The sequence below is a fragment of the Lontra canadensis genome, unplaced genomic scaffold, assembly GCF_010015895.1.
Source record: "Lontra canadensis isolate GAN:19392208 unplaced genomic scaffold, GSC_riverotter_1.0 scaffold376, whole genome shotgun sequence".
NCBI classification, from domain to species: domain Eukaryota; kingdom Metazoa; phylum Chordata; class Mammalia; order Carnivora; family Mustelidae; genus Lontra; species Lontra canadensis.
This window is the reverse complement of record NW_022631370.1, coordinates 19,535-44,290: the sequence shown is the minus strand read 5'-3', so window position 1 is coordinate 44,290 and position 24,756 is coordinate 19,535. Positions and strand designations below refer to the sequence as shown.

Sequence of the window (24,756 nt, the reverse complement as noted above, 5' to 3'; positions counted from 1 at the left end):
GAAACTTAGGCCCAACCAAACAACTTTTCATTGAAGAGCTGAAAGATATACTTACTGGTAGGAGAAATTATAGCTAATTTGCAACCATGTTTGTAACCAGGATCCACTCCCATCAAGGTGCGCCCTGGAACAGGGCTTGTTAAAAGCAGCTGACGAAGGTTACGTCCAAACATCATTACTGATTCCTTCTCTGCATCTGATGTTAGTTTGGCTCTTTAGAAACCAAAAAATAAAAGGAAAAAGAGAAAGTATTCAGTTTTTTTATTCACCTCAAGTTTCTTCCTGCAAAGAACAGAATTCTTTCTGTACACTTATTCCTCACAGGAGTAACTTTTATAACAAAATAAAGGAGAAAAGATCATATATAAAATTATACTGAGTCTATTTTTGCTAACTGCAATAATACATGAAACCACAAACAATTCTGAAGCAAATCTCAGTGTCATACCTATATTCCTTTTCTATCTGCCCTTTTATATACGAAATCTATATGTATAAATATCTGTGTATGTGAGAGAAACAGAGTATATAAAGACCTGGACATCATGTAACAAGTCAAGTTAAAGTTTATTAGGTGATTAAAAATATAAACACAAGATTAGTGATAAAGTATTGAATCCTAAGTAGTCTCTTCCATCAGTACTTAGCTTTACACTTTTACCCATACAAATCACAATGTCATCTTCTTACTCTGTTCAGTTCTCCACATTGAGCCCCCACCTTGTCATTGTCACAGAGATGTGACATGACCAAGGATATTAGTAATCAGTCCAGAACCATGCCTCATGCATACAATTTCCCAGGTTTTCTCCAGAGAAGTTATTAGAATTCTAATTTTAAAACTTTTTTTAGGATAAAAATATATGTCTATAAAGGAATTAAAGGCATCTAAAAACTAAATTGTAACACCATTCACTTTTTTTTTAAGTATTTACTTATTTAAGTAATCCACACACACACCACACAATGTGGTGCTCGAACTCAAGACCCAGAGATTAAGAGTCACACACTTTTCTGACTGAGCCAGTCAGGTGCCCCTTAACACCATTCATCTTCTTAACAAAAGCTCTTAACATATTATCTCCTGAAATTCTTGTGAATTTTATAAGAAGACATAAAAAGTATGTCTTCTCCCTTAGAACAGGTAAAGACATTTACGCCATGGTCACAAGAAAACCGACAGTACAAAAACCATTCAAAGTACATTTCATATCAGTGATGGGGTAGAATTATCTATATATCTGAAGGCACACGCAGCTAACTAAAGTCTGCTTTTTGTGTCTGAGTCAGTTTCTTAAGGCTTCCTCTCATCTTTTCACTTCCTTCTCCCACATTCAGCCAAGCAACATGAAAAATATCATGATTGGTATTTCTGAATCTTCACTTTTAACTTTATTTATAAAGCAAATGTTTGCTGTCAGTCTTATATAAAGTACCCTGATCAGTGTGAGATACAAAGCTGAAGACAAGATCCCTGCTCTGAACATGACTGCAGAGTGGAAGAAACAGCAAAATAATCAGGTAAGTATAAACAATGGTTAAGTGCGATGCTTAATGAGAACATATGGGAAGGACATTAAACCACAAAACTCTCTAAAAGAGACGTCTACTCAGGTCAATCAAGAAGAGTAAGCAAGAGTTAAGCCAACAAAAGCAGAGAGAATAGAATGAAGGCATAGAGAAAATGTTGCAGGCAATGGAAGAACCATACATTAACGTGACTCATTATAGAAGAAGCAAGTAATTTCATACGCTAAAGTAAAAAATACCAAGACATAAGGCTGTAGAGCCAAAATGAAATCAGACCACAAAAGGCTATGCATGGTCTTCTAAAGAGCTTTGATTTAATTCTAAAGACAAAGAAGAGCCACTGGAGAATTTTAAGTAGAAGAGTATGAAATAATCAGACGGGAGTTTAAGGATGGCGATGTGAAAGGTGTAGTATGGCAAAACAAGACAGAGATCATCTGTGATGCTAGAACAGTAATCCAGAAAAGAAATTATCATACCCTGAACTAAAACAGTAACCACAGACACCAAAAAGTGGCAAAATTCAAGGTATAATAAAGGATGGGAAAACAGGCAGCACTTGGTAACGGACAACACAGATTTGATGAAAGAGGTAGCTATGAAAAACAACACAAGGATGAATCATCTTGTTACAGAAATAAGAAATCCAAAGTAGACTGCATAGTGTATAGTCAATTGAATCAAATGTCTGCAAAATAATAGAGTCTGTATGGTTGTTTTAAGTACTCACACATGAATGGAGAAAGGTCTGGTTAACAGTGATTATCTTCAGGAAGTGAAATTTTGTGGGTTTTTTTCCTTAGTGTTTTACCGATTCTTTCAATTTTTCTACATTAGGACAAATTTCTTTTTAATTAGAGAATCAAAGTAATTTTCTTTAAAGAAAAATCAACTGGGAGTTTTCTCCCTCAACTGCTGTTTAGGTAATTATAAGTATTTCTATCAAGAGACACATCTGTAGATAGCATCTGCAAACTGACTTACAGACTAAAATAAGATATATTGTTTTAACTAAAGGCAATTTAGAAAAAGAGAAGAGAAGTGCTCTTGTTTGCTCACTGCTAAAAGAAGTCAAAAAAGGATTAAACATTAAACAGTCCCACACCAAATCGCTTACATCAAATCACAATGAAGTCATTCCAGAGGCAGTGAAGCTCCTCAAGTCGAATGTATGCAAAACTGTCAAAAGCACCACTGGGGGGGAAAAAAGCACCACTGGACATTATATGCTCCACGAAAAACCAAGATAAAGAAAAACAAGAGGAAACAAAATTTTGAATAAGGTAACCTTCTCTTTTTCCTTGTGAACAAAACCCCTTATTTTTAAATTTTATGCCCCAGCACTCAAAAGCAAGAGATGTTACCTCACGCAGACTTGAAACGAAATAGGATTTGAAGAGAAACAATATTGTTAAGGGACAACTGAGCTATGAAGGATGAATCAAGAGAATGAATGACTTTGATAAAAAGAAGCCTGTCAAAGAAGCTTTGTGTTTTTTTTATACTACCTCCTCAGTCCCTGTTGTCAACACCTCCAAAGTCAATGGCCAAGTCCAGTAAAAGAAAAATAGGCAAACATTCTAAAAGCTGCTATCTATTCTCATAGGCTTGAAGAGATGGCTAGAAATCTAGAGTTTTCAAGTAACCCTTGCTAAAATCCGTATAAGAGAAAATGAAGAAAGTCTGCAACACATAGAAAGGAATATATCAGGGAATGGCTAGTTTGAAGACTGACTACAAAGACAGGCTAGAGATAAGCAGAAAAGAGGGTTTTTGCCTCCTCAAACTTCGTTCCATCTCTTACCCTATAAAAACCCACAATCTGCCCCTCAGCTCTTTTGCAGTTCTTCTTTGTAACTTAATCCTTCCAATAGTCCATTTAGATGGTCACTTTTTTTTTTTAGATTTCATTTATTTATTTGACAGAGATCATAAGTAGGCAGAGAGGCAGGCAGAGAGAGAGGAGGAAGCAGGCTCCCTGCGGAGCAGAGAGCCTGATGCGGGGCTCGATCCTAGGACCCTGGGATCATGACCTGAGCCGAAGGCAGAGGCTTTAACCCACTTAGCCACCCAGGCGCCCCTAGATGGTCGTTTTAATCATCTCCTCTAATATGTGCTCATCGCTGCTGATAATTATTCACTTACACAACTCCCACTTAGAATTAGAAACATATATTGGCTTTCTCTCTTCCTAGGAATAAATTCATAGTAATAAATTTATCATGTGACCCACTGAGCACATGATGAATTTCTCATGCTGTTTTGGTTCTCTTACCTCCAAAAACTGCTTCCAACTAAATTCTCCATTAACTTCTTAGTTTATTACCCCAAGCTAAACCTCTCATCAATAAAACCATTCATTTGTCCTGGCTGTCAATCTGCAAAACTGGTACTATAGGACTGGAAGGGATACACATTAACTGGTCAAGATTTGAAAAAATTAAGACCTCTGTTTTGTGGTTTATACATGTGAATGCCTCTACAGACTGAACTCTAGGCTTAACTATATAATTGCTTTGTGATCCTGACTCAGTTCTTCGGATGGGTTAATGGGTCAATGAATATTTACATCAGGCTTTAATGGGCCTATTACCATAAATAATAATAAACAGTGCATAAAATTAACTACGACAAGATACGTACCTGAACTCTCTACAGAGGAGAGGATAAATAAGGCGTTTGAAAGAATCATCGAGTGAATTGTGTAAGATCTTCATTAACTCTGGCCTTGCAAAGCCACGTGGTCTCCACCTGCAAAAAAGAAAAGCCTACACTAAAACCCATGTAGTAATAATAAGAGCATGAAAGGACTCCTAGAAGAGGGGAGAGGAAGTGGAACAGAAAAGGGGGAAAAACTTTATTGAAGCCAAAGTAACATAATCTGTGAGGAAAGACTGTAATGTCTGGAAATTATTATTATGACATCTGGAGTTCTTATTTTTAAAAACCTGGTAACCACAGTCACATAGAAAACGTAAGGGAGGAAAAACCTTTCTTCTTCTGGGAAAAGTCTCCAGACCATTATTATTAATGGTGAAAATCTTAAGACATAAGAAAGTCACCAGAAAACAACAAACGCACTGCTATTAACTAAATTATATCCCCTAAAATTAGTATGTTGAAGCCCCAACCCCCAATGACATTATATTTGGAGATGGGGCCTTTGGGAGATAATTAGGATTAGAGGTATCCTGACAGGGCCATCATGATGGGATTAGTGCCCTTAGAAGAAAAAATCAGAGACCCTACCCTCTCTCTATCCCCCTCTCTGCCAGCAGGGTGAGGACACAGTGAGAAGGCAGCAGTCCACACACCAAGAAAAGGGTTCTCACCAGGAACCAAATCAGCATGTATCTTGACCTTGGACTTTATGACCTCCAGAACTAGGAGTTAATAAATTTCTGTTGTTTAAGCTGCTCAGTCTATGGTATTTTGTTATGGCAGCAAAGCTAAGACAACATGTAACCTTCTTTGCCTATTCCTTGATCTCTTCCTGAATTAAAGCAAACTGAGCAAAGGAGGAACTCTATTTTAACCTTTGCCTCTTGCCATTCCTTAGCAGAACTCATTCTACTGCTCAGGCTACAGTGCTCTATAACGCAGTGTATCTGAATGCATGCCGATGGATATAAATGTCAGAGAACTGAATGGCAGTGGGCACTGGATAAAGAACAGTAAGAAAAACACAAGCTAAAAAGGACAAATTTGCTCAAGCCCTTCCATGTTTCCATCCATCTATAGCATCTCTGCCCTTGCCCTTCAACGACCCTTGAGAAACCATTAATAAAATATCTATTTTATAAATCACAATAAAATAAACCATTAATATACCCTTGGAACACTCTCATCTCTCTTACTTATTCTGGGTAGGAAATAAACTAAATTTCAGTGGACAAACATTTAAGCAACGTTTCATAGTAACACCTAATTGAATCCTTGCCACAGAAGGTTATTATCTGAGTAGAACAGTTTTTTAAATTTGAATGAAAGTGCTTTCAAGACATACATCCTTCCACTCAAATCCCTGTTACTCACTACTGTCACCTTCTCCCGAAAGCATGATGGTTAGGAAGGAGTAGATGATTCAGACATCCATTATTAACATTACAATTAATACTACTGTTGTTACTGTTATTGCTGTTGTTATTATTATTAATTTGGAGAACCCAATGTCATGAAAGACGTCCCAGAAGAAATATGTGAGATGGGTTTTAAAAAATGAATTGTGCTTTACCAAACAAGACCCAGAAAAAAAAGCGTACCGTAAGAAACCATAGCACATGGAAAAGCATACAGGCATGAAAGAACATAATGAGTCCTTTCAAGAAGACTAGTACTGCTAGAGTATAACTGTCAGGATCAGGTGGGAGGAAGATGGGGCTAGAAAATATGGAAGTGGCCAGATCATTAAAGGTCTTATACAGCATGGTATGGAGCTTGGCAAGTTAGGAGAGAACACAGTCCTGGGTCATGGGACAATATGCCTGGAAGATAATCCTTAGAGGCCAGAAGACCCTTTTTTTTTAAGATTTTATTTATTTATTTGACAGAGATCACAAGTAGGCAGAGAGGCAGCCGGCGAGGGTGGAGGGGGTGGGGGGGGCAGGCTCTCTGCTGAGTAGAGAGCCTGATGTAGAGTTCGATCCCAGGACCTGAGCCAAAGGCAGAGGCTTAACCCAATGAGCCACCCAGGCGCCCCTGGAGTGATTTTTTAAATGTATGTGTTGGATATCTGCTGGGGGTCATGCCCTTGAAGACCAAACTTAGGTTCCCCCATTGCTAGTAGGAGAAACACAGAAATCCTTAATATTGTTTGCCCAATCCCTCTGGAAGCTTCAATAGTTTTTCACAAATCTAGCTCCTGCCCCCACATCTACTCTGGGTTCCTTCCAAATAATTCCCTATACTGCAGCCAGAGTGATCTTAAAATACAAAGTGATCATGACAATCCTCTGTTTAAACCCTTTACTGGCTTTTCATTACTCTTAAGAATAAAATCCTTGCCCTGTCTAGAAAATTAAGTATGATCTGATCAATGCCTACAAGTCAATCCTCATTTCTTATTGCTTCCTGTTCGTCTCCTTCTGTCTCTGACCTACACATGCACAAAATCCAGACTACATTAGGGCTCCCTGTTACAAACTCATGAAACACGGCACTTGCCCTTTATAATACTCTTTAACTATTTGCTCAGGCTCTTCTCCATTAAACTACATTGTCACCAAGGACAAGCAACATATCTGTCTGATTTATAGGTGAATCTCCAGCATCTAGCATAAACCTGAATAAATGAATACATGAGAAAGGTGGAAGAAGTAGGGACAAAGAGAGTAAAACAAAAAAGAGGAGGAGGAAGAAGAAAAGATTTGAGTATCTCCAGTCATTCAAATGTGTTTAAAAAATGAAAACAATGCCTTGAGAATGGTTCTTTGGTTCCCAGAAGTATTTTAGCTGGCTCTTGTTGTAGTTCTTTAGTTCCCATAGAAGAGTTTCTTCAATTATCTATATGAAGAGAAACTTCTAGAATGTAACTGAAACTTGTATCACTATACCATAGTAATGTATAGCTTAAGTCACATAATATTAATGATTCAACTGGAGGAGAACTGAATGAAATAAAATATAGATGAGCCAAGAAAAACCATTTATATCTCTCCAAGGAAATCATTCCTTAACATTTATTTAGTGTGAAGGTAACAGTTTAAAGCCTAAATAATAAGTGCCTTAACTACAGACTCTGATACTGTGTATTATGAACATTCATAGGAAAATTAGAAGTTGTCTCCAATTTACTGTGATCTATTTACAAAGGCCATTTCTAAAAAGGAGTTTCATACAGCAATCCCACTTATAGTAGCAAGATACCACCGAAGGCTACACAATTACATGGAATAGCATTTAATTCTCTTAAATCTGTGAAAAGGTATTACTCATCACTTTGACAATAAGGAAACTGAAAGAAATTAAGTAATGTGCTCATAGTCACAAGAATAAGAAGTCATATAACTGGAATTCAAACTTAGATATATCCATTTCTAGGATTTTGTTCTTTTTATGAAACTCTCTTGGAACTTCATCATATTTTAAATTAAAATTATCTAATTTCTTTATACAATTGTTTAAATCTATAATATCTTTTAGGTATTTATTTCCTTTTATTTTTAACAAAATTTGTTTGTTTACACAAGAAATAAGCATTCATTTAAAGAAAACTCTACAGGGGACTATACAACAGAAAATTAAAATCTCACACAAGAGCTATGAAATAGATCATCTCTATTTTTTCAAAAATCTTCTTACACATACAGAGAGACCTATTTTTTGCCATTAATGAGACCATTCTATAAATACTAATTATAAACCGTCTTTTAACTTAATAAGACATATTTATATCTCAATTTTAGCTCTATCTCAACTTTCTTAAGATGGCTGCATAGAATTCCACTGAATGGATATAACATAATTGGTTTATATGGCTTTTACAATTTATGTACTGACTAATATTGACATAGTTGTTTCACTTGATGGGTCCTTGGTTAGCATTATTTGGTCATTAAACAAGCTGATCCTTCATGGAATTGGATTTTGGCAAACTGGTTTCCAATCAATTGATGAAAGAACGATATTGGACAAGAGAGCTAACTTCCGAAAAATATAGCACTTGTTCCTCCCAAAGAAAAATTCATCCACCTCTTCAGAGAGCTTTCCCAGCAATCTCCCTAAATTAAGGTTACACAGAACTAGCTTTTGAGGGGCATACCCCAAATCTACACGTCGTAACTTCTAGGCAAGCTTTTTTACCTTTGCACCAATTTTCTCATTGGTCAAATGGCAGCTACAAATCTGCTCTACTCACTGAACAGATTATTGTAAGGATCAAATACACTCTGAAAAGTCAAAACTAAAAGTTAGGAGTTCTATACAAATCTGTAGTGCTATTTTAAAATGTTCCCTTAGCAAATGAAAATAATAAAGAGTTATATGTTTGGACAATTCTCTGAAATATCCAATAAACTTAATGGTTGTTTCAATCATCCTTAATGTACAAAACTTTTAAGTAAATTGCATCTATGTTTAGAGACTTATATTGTCATATCTAATAAATTGTTTCAATTATCCTTAATGATCAAAAGATTATAGATATGCCATATGCACTATGTTTTTGTTAATTTAGCTTTTCATAAGAGAAAACACTCTGTATATGGTTCGAATGGTACAAAAAAGTATTAATGTAAAAGTCCCTTTCCTGAGAGATAACCACTATTAATAATTTATTTTAATATTTAATATATCCTGTTTCCTATTTAAACATACACAACATTTCTACTTTTTTAATGTAAAAAGGACACATATCCATTGTCTGTCAGTATCTATTTGTTTAACAGAATGGACAATTTCCCGTATCAGTACATATAGATCTCAGTATGCTATGTTAGAAATGGAAGACAGAAAATTCTGTAAACCTCTATAAACAGACCTGTTTTGGATGCACCACCTGCAGAATTCATTCTTTATTCCATCAGAAATGTTGACTTTGACAGTCAGTATCTTCAAATTTTCTCCACGGTTAATTGCCAGAATCTGAATGCACACATATATAGCAAAGACTGATGATCTACTAAATAGGTAAATGGTCAATTTAACCAGTCAACACTGGTGAAATAAACAGAGTGGTTATCCAGCCTACAGCTGTATCAATTTTTTATTAATTTATTTACCAAACATGTATTTAAAAATAATCATTTCTTTAAACTTTTTTCAAAAAGTCTTTTTTTAAATAAAATACAGGTACAAAGCCTATGACATTCACAGGAAGAGACTTTGGTGATCTAAAAATCTTTTCAGATTTGATTAATCAAAAATTTTTGATCACCCGGAGTTACAAAATTTTCTTTCTATATTTGTGAGAATATATTGCTAAGATAAGGATGCATGCAAATTCCCAAGTGGAATAGTAACTACTAACTGTTGTCATTTATTAAGCATTTACTAATTGTGAGGACTATCTCAGCCCTTTAAATATTTATCTCATTTAACTTTCAAAGCTAACAGGGGGATATATATTATCTTCACTTTACATATTAATTTTTTAAACTAATTTATCCCAAATAACAAAGATAACAGGTGAAATAAAAATTTAAAATCAGATCAGGTTGTCTGTCTCTTAAGCAAATGTCTTAAGATACATTAAAAACATTCCTTTAAAGCAAATGTCTTAAGATACACTAAAAACATTCCTTTAAAGAAGTGTACACAAACCCAAAGCAAGTAGGATAAAGGAAATAATAAAGAACATGGGAAAAATTAAGAATAGAAAAACAACAAAATAATGCTAGCAAAACCAAAAATTTTTTTTTGAAAACATCACAAAATTGAAAAGCCTTTCACTAAACCAAGAAAAAAGGGGGGAGCTTTCCAATTACCAAAATCAAAAATACGAGGGGCCATTACTATGGAAGTTATAGAAATAAAAAGGATCATAAGAATACTATGAATAACATATGTCAAATTATATCACTTAAATAAAATGGAAAAATTCTTAAAAAGACAGTCTGCCAAAACAGAATAAAACAGAAACAGAAAATCTGAAAAGATCTACAATAAGTAAAGAAGACTAAATTAGTAATTTAAAATTTTCCCACAAGAAAATGTCCAAGCCCAGATGGCTTCACCACAGAATTCTAGCAACCATTTAAAAAATTAACATCAATTATTCTAAAATATACCAACTCTTCCAAACTCTTCTAAAATATACCATAGAAGAAAAAGGTTCTCAACTCCATTTACCCTGATACCCAAACCGGACAAGAACATTGCAAAAATGAAAACCATTCTCTCTTACGAATACAAATATAAAAATCCTCAATTAAAAAATATATAAAATATATAAAATATATTTTATATATAATACATTTTATATATATATATATGTATATATATCCATAAATATATAAATCCATAATATATAAAAGGGATTACACACTAGGACTAAGAGGGACTTATTCCAGGAATAAAAGGTTGGTTTAACAACCAAATATCAATTAACATGATATATCATACCAATAATATAAAAAAGAAAAGTCATACAATCTTCTTACACAATAGATGCGGAAAGAATATTTGACAAAATTCCAGGTTTGTTCACAACAAAAACACTCAACAAACTAGAAAAAGAAAACAACTTCTTCAATGTGATAAAGATCACATATAAAAACCCCACAGATAGTATCATATTTAATGGTGAAAGACTGAATACTTTCCCTCTAAAATAACAAGGGTCTCCTCTTGCCACTTCTATTCAACATCATACTGGAGGTTATAGCCAGGGCAATTAGACAAGAAGAAGAAATAGAAGACATCTAGATTGAAAAGAAAGAAAACTATCCCAATTTGCATATAATATGAACTTATATATGGAGAACCCTAAGGAATTCACTATAGAACTATTAGAACTAATAAAGAATTTGGCAGGATTGCAGGATAATCAATTTCTATACACTAGCAATAAGCATTCTAAAAAAACAAAAAACAAAAAAAAAAACCCTCATTTACCATAACACCAAAAGGAGTAACATACTCAGGAATAAATATAACAAAGGAAGTGGAAAACACACACTCTGAAAACTACAAAACACTGCTAAAAGAAATTGAAAGAATGGAAAAATATCCCATGTTTAGCAATATCTTAATTATTGCTAAAATAGAAATACTACCCCAAATAATTTACAGATTCAAAGCACTTCTACCAAATCTCACCTAGTTTCTTTGCAGAAATTGACAAATTCTAAGAGTCATATAGAAATTCAAGGGACCCAGATTCAATCTTGAAAAAGAAGAAAAAAGTTGTACTCCTACCTTCTGATTTCAAAACTTATTACAAAGCTATAGTAATCACAAGTGTGTACTACTAGCATAAGGACAGCCACATAGATCAGCAGAATAAAACTAAGAGTTCAGAAATAAATCCATACACCTACAATCAATTGATTTTCAACAAGGATGCCAAGACAATTCATTGGGAAAAACAGTCTTTTCAGTAAGTGATGCTGGGATGACTGGATAGCTATGTTCAAAAGAATGAAGCTGGACTCCTTTACATCCTCATACACAAAAATTACTCAAAACTGGTCATAGACCTTAACATAAGACATAAAGCTATTAAACTCTTAGGAAAAAATGTAAGAGAAATTCTTCATGACTATGAGTTAGGTAACACCTTACATGTAACACTACATGCATGATCAACAAAAGAAAAAATAAATAGACTAGACTTCAATAAAATTACACATCAAAGGACACCATTCAGAAAGTAAAAAAAGAATACACAGCATGGGAGAAAAGCTTTGCAAATCATTTATCACATAAAAGAATTAGATCTAGAACAGATAGGTAACTCTTAAAACTAATAAGAGCAAAGGCCATGTCACCTCCATACAAGTAGGAACCAATATATAGTAAGTGTCCAAGAAAAATTTTGGGATAATTGATGACTCTTCATGTTACCTTAAACCAAACAAACAAAAACCTTTTCACGTCTGTATATCACTGTTTAAGTTAAAAAATTAATAGTTGTAATGATGGAAAATATCACATGAAAGGTAATGCACTCTAATTTTTTTCATTATCTTTTCTTTAAACAGTAAAATGCAGATGGAAGGAAAAATTAATTTTAAAAATGCCATACTGAGGACGTCCAGGCTTGGAGAACACTGGCAATCTCTTGATCCCAAATCTCCCCCTCATCTTCCTATGAAACCTTAATAAAGAAAATAAAACAACATGGACCTACATCTTTGGCATTTCTAGAGAAAAGAACTAGATTGCCATCTGATTTCTCTCAAGCAACATATAAAGCAAGGCAACAACAGACCAACATATTTAAGAAAGTTAAAGAAAGAAAGTAAAAACAAAACATATTATACTGATCTAAGGGGTTCATGTATCAAACCCATTGGAAACAACTGTGAATGTGTTAAAACTCAGAGAATACTGTACACATACATCCTCCTTGAGAAATACAGAAGTCAGTAAACTATGGTCCATGGGCCAAATCCAGTCAAACCTCTGCTTGCATAAATATAATTCAATTAAAATCTATGCGCCCTTGTTTCTGTATTATCTATGACTACTGTCAGCTGCAATGGCAGTTGTGTAACTGCAGCAAAAGCTAGCTGGCTCAGAAAATTTAGAATTTATTCTCTGGTCCTCTACAGCAAAGCTTGGCCAACTCGCTACTGGACTAAAGAATAAGCTTCATCACAGCAAAAGACTGGAAAGTTCTGGCAAAAGGATTAAAGGCAAGCATTTCATGTAACTGTAGGGCTAAGATTAAAACAAGGGAGGAAGCGATTTCCATTAAGAAAATACAGGTTGCAATGCTGATACCACAGTAAACTTAAACCTAAAAACCATTAAACAAGATAAAGAAAGACAGTTTATGGTAAAGCCACATTCTGGTCTTGGAATAGAGCAAGGACTGTTAGCACACTTTAAAGATGCTGTTAGGTGTGACATCACCAACACGATAAAGAAGGGAACTCCAAAAGTCTATCCCTCTACAACAGTAACAAACTGACCAAAACTGTCAAAATCAACCTTTTCAGAACTTTGGGACCTAATAAAAAGCTTACAACCATCAGAGGAACTTTTAAAGAAAATTAATTTACCCATTTGCCATCCTCTACTCTGCAGATGAGCAGTGGCTCATACATCCCTAGCACAGGTTGCTAGTGCCAAAGGGAGCAACATGGACTTTATTCTCAAAAATTTGTGATTGTGTGTTCTGATCATCTCATGGTTCCCTGAAGGATGGACTCAAGGGCTTGCCTTTGTTTTGCCTGTCTCAGAGTTTCCCCAGGACAGAAGCCATTTCTTTCAGTGGCATTTGTCAAAAGTTTTTAAAGGCAAATAAATTAGTCACAGTGTTGAGGGGTAAGGAACAACAGCAGGTTGTTACAGGGATTATAGTCAAACAGACCAAAAAACCTGGATGATAGAGAAGCTTAAATATTAGATACTTGAGGGGAAAGGGGCTTTTTAAAGTTCCTCCACAAATCAGAGAATCTTAGGAGTCTGTATGCATGCTTGGGTCTAGACACATGTTCTGAAAAGACCTTAAGCTTTCACCTTTGACTAACCTTTGGGCACCATGCAAACAGGGTGAAGGTTAAGGGCAAAGCTGTAAACAGCCTTGCTATACTAATGTGGAAGGATTACCCCCCAAGAGTCAATCCGCAAGAACTAGGAGAATGTATTTTTTTGTTTTGCCTATGTAGGCATTATGAAAATCTCTATCAAATAACTAGCGGTCCACTAAGCTAATGGAAGAGATTTCAGTGATCACACAACAAAGAATAAACATATTTCAAAAATAGTTTACAAGGCACTAAACAAACAACAAAATCCCCAACAGCAGCAACAACAAATACTGAGGGAGGGGGAGGATCTGATTTCAGTATTGCCAACTTATAATATTCAAAATGTCAAGTTTTTAATATAAAATTATAAGACATGCAAAGAAACAAGAAAGTATGACGCATTTACAGGAAAAAAGAAACTAACAGAAACTATCCCTGAAGAAACTCAGTCATTGGTCTTACCAGACCACTTTATTTTATTTTATTTTATTTTTAAAGATTTCATTTATTTGACACAGAGAGAGAGATCACAAGTAGGCAGAGTGGCAGGCAGAGAGAGTGGGGGAAGCAGGCTTGCTGCTGAGCAGAGAGCCCAATGTGGGGCTCGATCCCAGGACCCTGAGATCATGATCTGAGCTGAAGGCAGAGGATTAACCCACTGAGTCATCCAGGCGCCCCGACCAGACCACTTTAAATCAACTATCTTATATATGCTCAGAGTTCAAGGAAATCACAGACAGAGACTTAAAAAAAATCAGGAGACTGTGGTCTCAACAAACAGAATATCAATAAAGAGCTGAGAATTACAAAAAGAAACCAAATAGAAATTCTGAGCTGAGAACTACAATGACTAAAATGAAAAATTTACTGAAAGGTTCAATAGTTCATTTGAGCAAGGAGAAGAAAGAATCAGCAAACCTGAAGATAGGTCAATTGCGATTATTCAGTCTGAGAAGAAAAAGAAAAAAAAAAAAGAAAGAAAAAAAGAAAGAAAGAAACAGCTCAAGAAACCTGTGGGACATTATCAAGTATACCAACGTATGTATAACAGGAGACCCAGGACAGAAGAAAGAGGCAGAAGGAATATTTGAAAAAATAATGACCCAAATTTCTCAGTTTTGATAAAAAACAACCAACACATCCAAGAATCAGAATGAACCCTAAGAAGGATTAAATTCAAAGAGATCTACAGTGAGACACGTTATAATCAAACTGTCAAAACCTAAAGCCAGAGAATCCTGAAAGAAGTAAGAGAAGTAATTCATCATGTGTTAGGAACTTGGTAAGTTTAATAGCTGATACTTCATCAAAACCATGGAGGCCAGAAGACAGTGGGATGATAAAATCAAAGAGCTGAAAGAAAAAACTGTCAACCTAGAATTCTACACCTAGAAAAAGTTCTGGGGATTGGTTGCACAACAATGTAAATATACTTAACATTACTGAACTATGTACTTAAAAATGGTTAGGATGGTAAAGTTATAAGTTAAATACATTAGCATTTTACCACAATTAAAAATAAATTCAAAAAAACAAATTTTAAGACCTTAGAAATAAACACTGAGGGAGTCTGTCACTAGTAGACCAGCCCTACATGAAATGTTACAGGAAGTCCTTCAGGTAGAAATGAAAGGACAGTAGACAGTAACTCAAAAGCATACAAAGAAATAAAGAACACTGGTAAAATTAAGTAAATGTAAAGCCAGTATTATTTTATTTTCAGTTTGTAAATCATCTTTTCCCCCCTATATGACATAAAAGCCACTTTCCACATTGTAGATATAGCAATTAGGAAAAAATTAGTAAACTGAAAAATGATATTAAGGGACAGAAATATATAACTATAATTTACACAACTAAGTGAGATCTCACACTTTATTCTAAATCAGATTATCTCTAATTTGTATGTCATAAGGAAAAGATCCAGTATTGAGCTCAAAGCCAAGCACAGTGAGAAGCAAAGTCTACTATGAAAGATCACCAGCCAAAATGTCAAGATATCTGAAGTGGTATATTGTCAACTCTGCTAATAATACTCAGTTTTATTAACTTTTCTGGGTCTTAAGTTCCGCAATTGTGAAATGGGAAAAATGGGACATTATAAGAATTTATATGAAAAAAAAAAGAAGAAAATGGTTGCCTTAAAATTCTTCAATTCCTTAATAAGTAAAGTAATAGGCAAATCCAAAGTATCATCATTATTATTACTATCAGCATTGATAAGCAGTTTCTTTATTTACCTGATGATGCTGGATGTTTCTTATGTTGCATGAAAAATTCTGGTACAGCAGAAACTTATCAACATCCTTCTCATTTACTTTTTTTGAGGACACCTTTGCCAGAGATGATTGGATACAAATATACCTATTTTGGCACCTGTCCAGATAAACAAATATTCAAAAAGCAAGCAGTTATTAATATGTGCGTTAGTAAAGAAACACATTATATGGAAATAATGTTAGCAAAAAATTTCTGCTATTACCAAATGAGATTTTTTTTTTAATGATGCCCAAGTATAAAAACGTATTGACCCATGAAAAGAGGACTCTGCTAGCACAGGTCCTCCATATCTATCTATCTATCTATCTATCTATCTATCTATATATCTCAACCCAATCCTCCTATGCAAGGCCTAAATCAGTTCATCTGCAGTCATGTAAGAGACCAAAACTACAAATACCAGATCAATAATTCTGTTCTAGAGATCAACCTTTTCTAACCACTGAGTTAGGCAGTCAGAGCCATGTAAAAGCTAAAAAGAAGGGAAACGAGGATATGGCAGGACAGCTTCCAGGGAGGCTGTATAAAACTGAAACAAATTTTGGGAGGATAATTACTTATAAACACATTTAAACCTAGGCGATTCTCTTCCTTTAACTCATTCCTACTAAGAATTACTATTACTGAGGAAATAGGAAACTTCTCTCCCTGTATTAACAAAAACCCTGAAAAGTCACTGCAGTCAACTGATTCATCTCTAACTTTCCTCTCTGCACACCTCAGAGATATGGAGAAATAAGAGCAAACTGCTGGCAAGACCCTGTCTTCTCTGCTGATACACAGCTAAAAAACATATTAAAATAGGGTTTTAAGATAATATCTTTTTTTAATGAGGCATAAAATCCAAAAGCCCAAGTAGGGCCTAGGTCATGAGGTTTTAATCTCTTATAAATGGACCATGATACCATGGATAAGCAGCTCTCTCCATCAGCTGAAATTCATTTTGAGGTCAGCACTTTTATCTATACCTGATATTAAACATTCTCAAGTTAACTCAATCACTTATTAATACCAGAAATGAGATATTATAATACATGTAAAGTACATACATCACAGTATGTCTAAGAAGCATGTCACTCAGTCTAAATGGATATGACTCTCTCTCTAGCATACATCGTATAGTGCAATGGTTTTTCAACTGTTCCTCAGAGCCCTCCACTGAGGTGTGTCAGCATAAGGAGGATGAGCAGGCAGAGTTCCAGGCTCCCTGCCTAGAATTCAATTAAAGCAACTTTACTTTTATCTGTTTTACATATTAGGGTTCTGTTGCTTGAACAAAGAGTTCTGCTACCAAAAAAGGAGTCTAAAAATAAAGATTTTAATGAACACTAGTGTTAGCACTAACCATATGACCCTTAACAGCATGAGTCCACAAAGCAGAAAAGTCTCTAAAAGAGTTACTCACAATTTCCGAATGAAGTCAAGCGTGTCTTTGTCTTTAGCAATCATGTCTGCTAAAATATGCTGCACTCCTGTTTCAATATCCTGGAGTGCTGAAAGTCCTTTAGGAGAAGGGTAAGGAGGAAAACAAAGAAAGAACTACAGATTGGTTTTTTAAGTCGATAATTAAATCATAATAAATTTATTTCAGTGGAAATAAACCCTTAAATTGAAAACCTTAAGACAGAGAAGTATCATAGCAGTGACTAGCTTACCTCTGCAAAAACATAACAAGTCTCTAAAGCAGTAACACAAGACCTTTACATACCATATAACCTAGTGGCAAAAAAATGCAGCTCTGGAGCCAGCCACCTGGTCAAATCCTAGTTTCATCAGTTACCAAATGTGTAACTTTGGACAAAATTACTTGACCTCTCTGTGCCTCAGTTTCCTATAAAAATGGAATAACAGCACCTGCTTCATGAAGTGTTTATGAAGAATAAATGTGCTATGGGAAATATGTATTAGCAGAATTATAACCTAAGGTATACTATTTCATACCAGTTACAAAAACTACTCTTTACAAGTAATTTTGTTGATATTCTTATTTTGACTTATGAGGCATTTATTCACATTTTTAATGACCCATTTGAATTTCTCAAATCTCATGAGCACCAAACAAGAGCCATTATGTCATTCATCTTCATAGTTGAATTGTCTACCAATGGTGCATTAAGTTCTTTCCAAGTGCTTCTGGTTTGCTAATTTATAGCAGTGACTCTTGAACATTATGGCCCCTGTGATATCAACTTCTATATACACTGAGAGAGATCATTTGCATTGCTTTTTTTCCATTTCGTCTTAGTTCTATATCCGTTAAAGCTTTTCTTTTCGTATTAAAGTTTGAAATACACAAGCACTAACTATCACAATGTTTTTCTGAGAGCATAGTTTTAATGAGTAATAGATATAAAAGACAAAGGGAGTAAGAAGACAGACTTATGGAGTCATTAATAAAGAGATATGCCGGGACGCCTGGGTGGCTCAGTTGGTTAAGCGGCTGCCTTCGGCTCAGGTCATGATCCCGGCGTCCTGGGATCGAGTCCCACATCGGGCTCCTTGCTCGGCAGGGAGCCTGCTTCTCCCTCTGCCTCTGCCTGCCTCTCTGTCTGCCTGTGCTCGCTCACTCTCTCTCCCTCTGTCTCTGACAAATAAATAAATAAAATCTTTAAAAAAAAAAAAAAAAGAGATATGCCTTGTTGGATTTTGTTATAACTAATCCTAACTATTAAAATAACTACAATTATTTTAAAGAAATTTAACCATTAAAATTACTACAAATTGTTTACCTTTTTTTTTTTAGATTTTATTCATTTATTTGTCAGAGAGAGAGGGAGAGCGAGAGAGCACAGGCAGACAGAATGGCAGGCAGAGGCAGAGGGAGAAGCAGGCTCCCTGCCGAGCAAGGAGCCCGATGTGGGACTCGATCCCAGAACGCTGGGATCATGACCTGAGCCGAAGGCAGCTGCTTAACCAACTGAGCCACCCAGGCATCCCAAATTCTGTTTACATTTTAAGAGAGTTTCCCTATAGGGGGATTTTCAGGAGTGAATTACTTTTGAGAGATAGAAGGTTGTATATGTAAAGGACCTAGAACAGCTGTGACATATAGTAAGCAGTAAATAAATGTCTATTCAGGTGAGGTTCTCCCTATTATCAGGCTTCATCTCAGAAAACCAGTCACTATGCACTAATTCCTGGAGTTCCAAAGCACCTTACAGCATCATTACACAAAATTTAATAAAAATACCAGGAAATAAGTCAGAAGTAAAGATGGAATGTATCTCCAATGAGAATTATCAATGAGAGAGAACAGAAAAAAGAAGTTACATATTTTATTATGACAGTAAGAGACCTTTAAAAAGCCCCCATCATTTTTGGCAAATACAACTTGAAAATTTTTTATAATTAATAAACCTTATATAATTAAAATTACACTAGAGCTCTAGAGCAACATTTTGTATAGTTTGGGGATTTTTGTCTTGCAGAGCATTCCAGATCATTTTGATACCCACTAAAGTTCAAAACAAAACAAAAAAACACTGCTGGGGAGGTACCTTGAGCTACCTCTAGAGCAGAGGTTCCTAATGGGAGGTAGAAATGATCAGAGTCACTTGGGTAGCTCATCCAAATTATATTACCTCCCTCTCAGTCCCAACTTGGAAGAGAAAGGACTGGGAAGAATCTTGTATGTTTGAATAAGCATCTTTTTCCATCACACAGAATTGATCATTGGGGCTTAAGACAGCCAAAAATAATAAGAGTTCAAAAAGTTTAGAACCTCAATGAAATCAGGAGAAAATAAGGATCAGAGAAGCAGAAAATCGTATCTCCTTTGTTGTAGTAAAAACTTCCCAGCCAGTTTCTTCAAAGCTCCACAACTGTAATGAAAATTGAAGGGCAAACACTTCTTTTCACTTTAACTGCAATAAGGATACCTCTTATTCCACACAACAGAGCAATCAGCTACTCCTCCTTCTAAACAACATGGAGATATTCTGAAAATTCTAGGATATAGTCCATTTGTGGCACGTGTATCTCTTTGATTCAGACCAAGTTCTTATTGGTCTGTGGCAAGTAAGAGGTGTCCTCCACTTCACGGTGAAATAGCTGGTTTCTTAAACATTTCTTTGAGACATGACAGGAATGATAAAAAATATTTCTTTAGAAAACTAAGAGAATTGAGGATGATCATGAGTATGTGTATAGCCCAAGCAATGAAGGGACAGAGAAAAGAAAAAACAATCCAAACAAACTTAAAAACCAGTATCTAACTTGTTTGGAATTAATTGTAATTCTTCGACATTTATGATCAGAGTAAAAGGAGGAGGGAATAAAGTAAACAGGAAGTTCAATATATGCGCTAGTACTTCCGTAACTGCACTGAGCACTGATGGAGCCCCATTATCAGAAGTATCACCAAGTGTCCATCGCCATGTAGTTCATGAGCATCACCATACAGAGCCATGCCTTAAAGAGGCAGAGTTATCAAACCTACCCAGTAGGAACTCAGTATGTGTGCAAACTAAGGAAAACTTTGTACCAAAGGAGGTGAAAGGAAAGGAAATCAATCATAAAAGAGTAAAAACAGACAATACACTTTTGTGTATCTGATATTCTGAAAACTCCAGTATTTGATTCTAAGAAACCATACTATCACTGGGCAAGAAAGTCCCCACTGTGGCTGACCTTAATGCTTGGCTTTACAGTCTCAGCCACTAGTAAAACATTAAAATTGCATCATTGGAAAATCCAATTAAAAATAGACATTAAAAAATTAAACAAACTTGAGTTTTACTCATTTCAATCCATCTTTAAATTCAATACTTCTGTGCTTTTTCTTTCAACTAATGCCATTTTCAAAACAAATATTAAGATGAGTATATTTGTATATGAACAGACATTTGTATTTTTAGACACTCATCCTTAATCTTTTAATTGCAAACTCACACTGCTGAATAGTTTAAAATGAAAGCAGGTTATAATATGCTAGCATTCTCTATAGTGTAGTACAGAATGTGGATGTTCTTATCAGAGACTGCCCCCTATAGACACTTAGTTCTCCTAGCCAAAAGAATAAACAGAAGGCTAAAGAAACTAGAATGAGCATAGTACTTAGGAGAGCACCAATCTTCCCATCCATCCTATCCTGTCAGAGCACTCCTATAAAAAGCCACTCTTCCTCAAAGAGCTCTCACTCTAGGGCTTATTTTGTCAATAAAACCAATGTATTTTGACATGTATCAGTAGTCACTTTCCATGGGTTTCTCTTAGAAATTCTCTCTCCCCTTCTCTCTTTCCATCTCTTTTATTCTTGTGCATACATACATAAAAGGTTAGGAAGATACATTTCAGAAAAAGGACCCTTTACTCCTGGAGAGTAGAAGTGTGGAAATAGAACTTCACTTTATAACTAATTATGTCAGAATTGTTGAAATTCTTTTTAAAAAGCAGATGACTTTTATAATGAAATAAATGTTTAGAAAGAGTCAAAGTTTTACAAGACAATATAGGACATTCTTTAAAACCTTGGGAAATGAAGCAATTTCTCTAAAAAGGAAAAAAAAAAAGCAAGTATCTTAGAGAAACAATTAGCAAAATTGAAAAGGTTAATAAACTAACTAGTAAAATTAAGACCTTCTATTTTCTATTTATTTAATAGGCAGCATAAAGAAAGTGAAAAGAAGTTACATACTGGGAGAAAAGATCTGTAATACATATAACACAAAGACTATCTTAAAAAGTACTTATAAATTAATTAAAAAAAAGAGAAACAACACGATAAAAATGGGCAAAAGACTAGAACAGGCACTTCATCAAAAGAGGAAGCTGAATGGTGGCAGGAGGTATACAGGGGTTTATTTTATTAGAGCTATTTATTCCTTATGTGCTATAATACTCTTGTATAGTCATTACATAATGAAACAATTTTTTTGACATAGTTTTCAAATTAAAAAAGGAAAAAGAAAAAGAAACAAGGATAATCTCTTGAAGTAAAGCTGGTACCTTTCACATTGGGTCTAATGTAAGATAGCAGATTGAGCTCCCCTGGATTCTCAAGCAATGTCTTGGCTGCTCCTTCTAATCCCAACTGCTTAGCTCTTTGGGCTTTTGTGCCTTTGCTCCCAGTTTTATATGGAGCTGACTAGAAGGGGAAAAAAAGTCAAAAAAACATACCATATCATTCAGTTAAAAAGCAAGTCAAAATTAAAACACAAAATTAGAAGACACGATGGGAATGCTAAAGACATCCTTTTCTCAACTCTTTCCTCTCCCTTCAGAGATGAATTAATACTAACCAGAGACTACCAGCTAAACAAAGATGGTCGTTCCTTATCTGATTCTTTACACTTTTCTATTCACTTCACATTAGTCATTTGTTTGTAGTCACTCACCTTAAAAACTCTGCCTGGATTATAAGGACTAGAAGGTCCTCTGCTCAACCCAAGGGAGCTCCTCTAATAGCTAATAGCCACCGACACATAATGTTTCTACTTCTTAACACACATTCACTCCTCAACTTGAGCCATTGGGCTTCTCTCCTCACACCATGCTGAAAGCAGTATCCCAAAGCGGCACAATGATCCCCTACTTACCAAATATACATTTTTCAGTCCTTATCTTGCCAAATCTCCCGCTACATTTATTTACTTAACAAATGATGATTACCTTCTTCTCAGACTCTCTTCCCTATAGTTTTTCATGGTGTCATTACTCCTGATTCTTCTATTTCCCTAACCATTCTTTCCATGTCTCCTTCTTCAGTTCTCCCTTCCTCCACCCATGCTTCAAAAGTTAGTGTTCCTCAATGGTCTATCCTGACTTGGTTATCCACAAATTCTCCCAGAGTGAAATCTTCCATTCTCATGGTTCTAAAGACCAACTACATGCTGAAGACCCTCACAGCTAGGCCTCCAGCTGAGCACTCTCCTTTAGGATTCTCAATTCCATAACCTACACTCCTTTGTCTCCCCACTCAACTGAGAATGCCCTGGAGACAAGAAGTCTGTATTATTTATCTTAGCAAACCATACAAAAAAGCATTTGATAGATATTTACTGAATAAGCACTTTATTGAATTAAATAATGATGGCTGATGCCTTTAGCTTTCTATTTCCAGATCTTATTTAACTATAAAATGATCGAAATCATAATATAATTAGGTAGGTATTATATTAAAAGATTAGAAGAGGAGCACCTGGGTGGCTCAGTGGGTTAAGCCTCTGCCTTTGGCTCAGGTCATGATCTCAGGGTCCTGGGATCAAGCCCCGCCTTGGGCTCTGTGCTCAGCAGCAAGCCTGCCTCTCTGCCTACTTGTGATCTCTGTCCCTCAAATAAGTAAATAAATAAATAATCCTTAAAAAAAAAAAAAAAAGATTAAAAGGGTTCCCTGGACCCTGGGTGGCTCAGTCGTTAAGCACCTGCCTTCAGCTCAGATCATGATCCCAGGGTTCCTGGGATTGAGCCCCGCATCAGGCTCTATGCTTAGCAGGAAGCCTGCTCCTCCCTCTCCTACTCCTCCTGCTTGTGTTCCCTCTTTTGCTGTCTCTCTGTCAAATAAATAAATAAAATCTTAAAAAAAAAAAAAAAAACATTAAAAGAGTTCCTTACCACATGTTCTAGTTCTTCAAAAGTTTTACAGTTCAGCAAGGCTTTTAACAAGCACTCAGACATCTTCCCCTCCTTCTTAATTTTATGGATTGTACTATGAACCTTCTTTGCAACAGCCCTGGAAATAAAAACTTTTGTAATATACAAGACTTATGTGTCAAAACTTCCTTTTTGAGCTATCTCGAACTTACGGGAATGTTGTAGGTGAGATTAAAAACATTTTTCTCCTCCTAGCCACTTAAGAATAAGTTACCATTACCCAAATATTTTAGTGTATATTTTCTATAAACAAGAATCTCCTCTTACATAATATAGCCATCAAAACGAGGTAATGAATATAGATGTATTATTATATTCTAATCCGCAGATCTCACCCAAGTTTCACCAACTGTTTCATTAATGTCCTTGACAGCAAATTCTGTTAAGAGTGGCTTGTATGTAATTGCCATGTGTCTATGGTCTCCTTCAAGCTAAAACAGTACCTCAGTGTCCCTTTGATTTTCAAAGCTTTGATACTTCAGATGTTACAGGCCAGTTATTTTGTAGAATGTCCTAGTTTGAGTTTCTCTGATGTTATAGAAGTAATGCCGTGTTCTTATCACCCCCTCACTTTAGGGGGCAAATGGTTTTCACTTGTACATTACTAATCACCTTAGATCATCTGATAGTGTCTGTGGGTTTCTCTATCATGCAGCCACTTTATTTCTTTATAATTAAGTATTTTTTGGAAAGGTACTCGAAAACTATTTAATTATCCCACTCCTTATTAAACTTTCAATTTATTTGCTGATTTATTTATATCACCACAAACTCAGGGTTTTTAATTTAATGGTTATAATCCATTATGAACACTTACTTTGACGCTCAATTATTCTGAATTTGACTGGAAGTAACCCCTCCAGGCTAGTTTCTGTGTTCTTCTAACATATCCCCATCATTCTTAGAGCACTTCCTTATTCTCTGGCACCCAATATTCCAGGCTTTTACTTTCCTTGCCCCAGCCCTGGAATCAGGTGAATAGTACATAGAAACCAAGTTATGGGTGCTAGATGTGCTCATTGCTACTGGGTATCACCACTCAGGACCAGCAAACCTAGCACCCATACCTGGTTTCAAAATACCATTCTCCAATGGAGAGAGCCAGGATTTCACAAAAAAAAGCTGATTCCAGGAATCAATGCATGGGCAGGAGCAAGGGCACAGTCATACCACCATTTTATGATGATTTTGTACTATGAATACAAATCCTATCGTTATA

At 35.4% G+C, this 24,756-nt stretch overlaps 1 protein-coding gene across 1 annotated transcript in view; it reads right to left on the bottom strand.

The window, feature by feature from the left end:
• LOC116862911 (S1 RNA-binding domain-containing protein 1) overlaps positions 1–24,756 on the bottom strand; it is a gene marked incomplete at its 5' end in the record, with an annotated part of 105,980 nt that overhangs the window by 61,996 nt on the left and 19,228 nt on the right. The window contains 7 exons of the mRNA XM_032850365.1: positions 56–213; positions 4,174–4,281; positions 9,008–9,111; positions 15,908–16,043; positions 17,353–17,449; positions 21,894–22,032; positions 23,499–23,616. Coding sequence (XP_032706256.1) covers positions 56–213; positions 4,174–4,281; positions 9,008–9,111; positions 15,908–16,043; positions 17,353–17,449; positions 21,894–22,032; positions 23,499–23,616 — 860 coding nt within the window. The remainder of the gene's footprint in view (positions 1–55; positions 214–4,173; positions 4,282–9,007; positions 9,112–15,907; positions 16,044–17,352; positions 17,450–21,893; positions 22,033–23,498; positions 23,617–24,756) is intronic.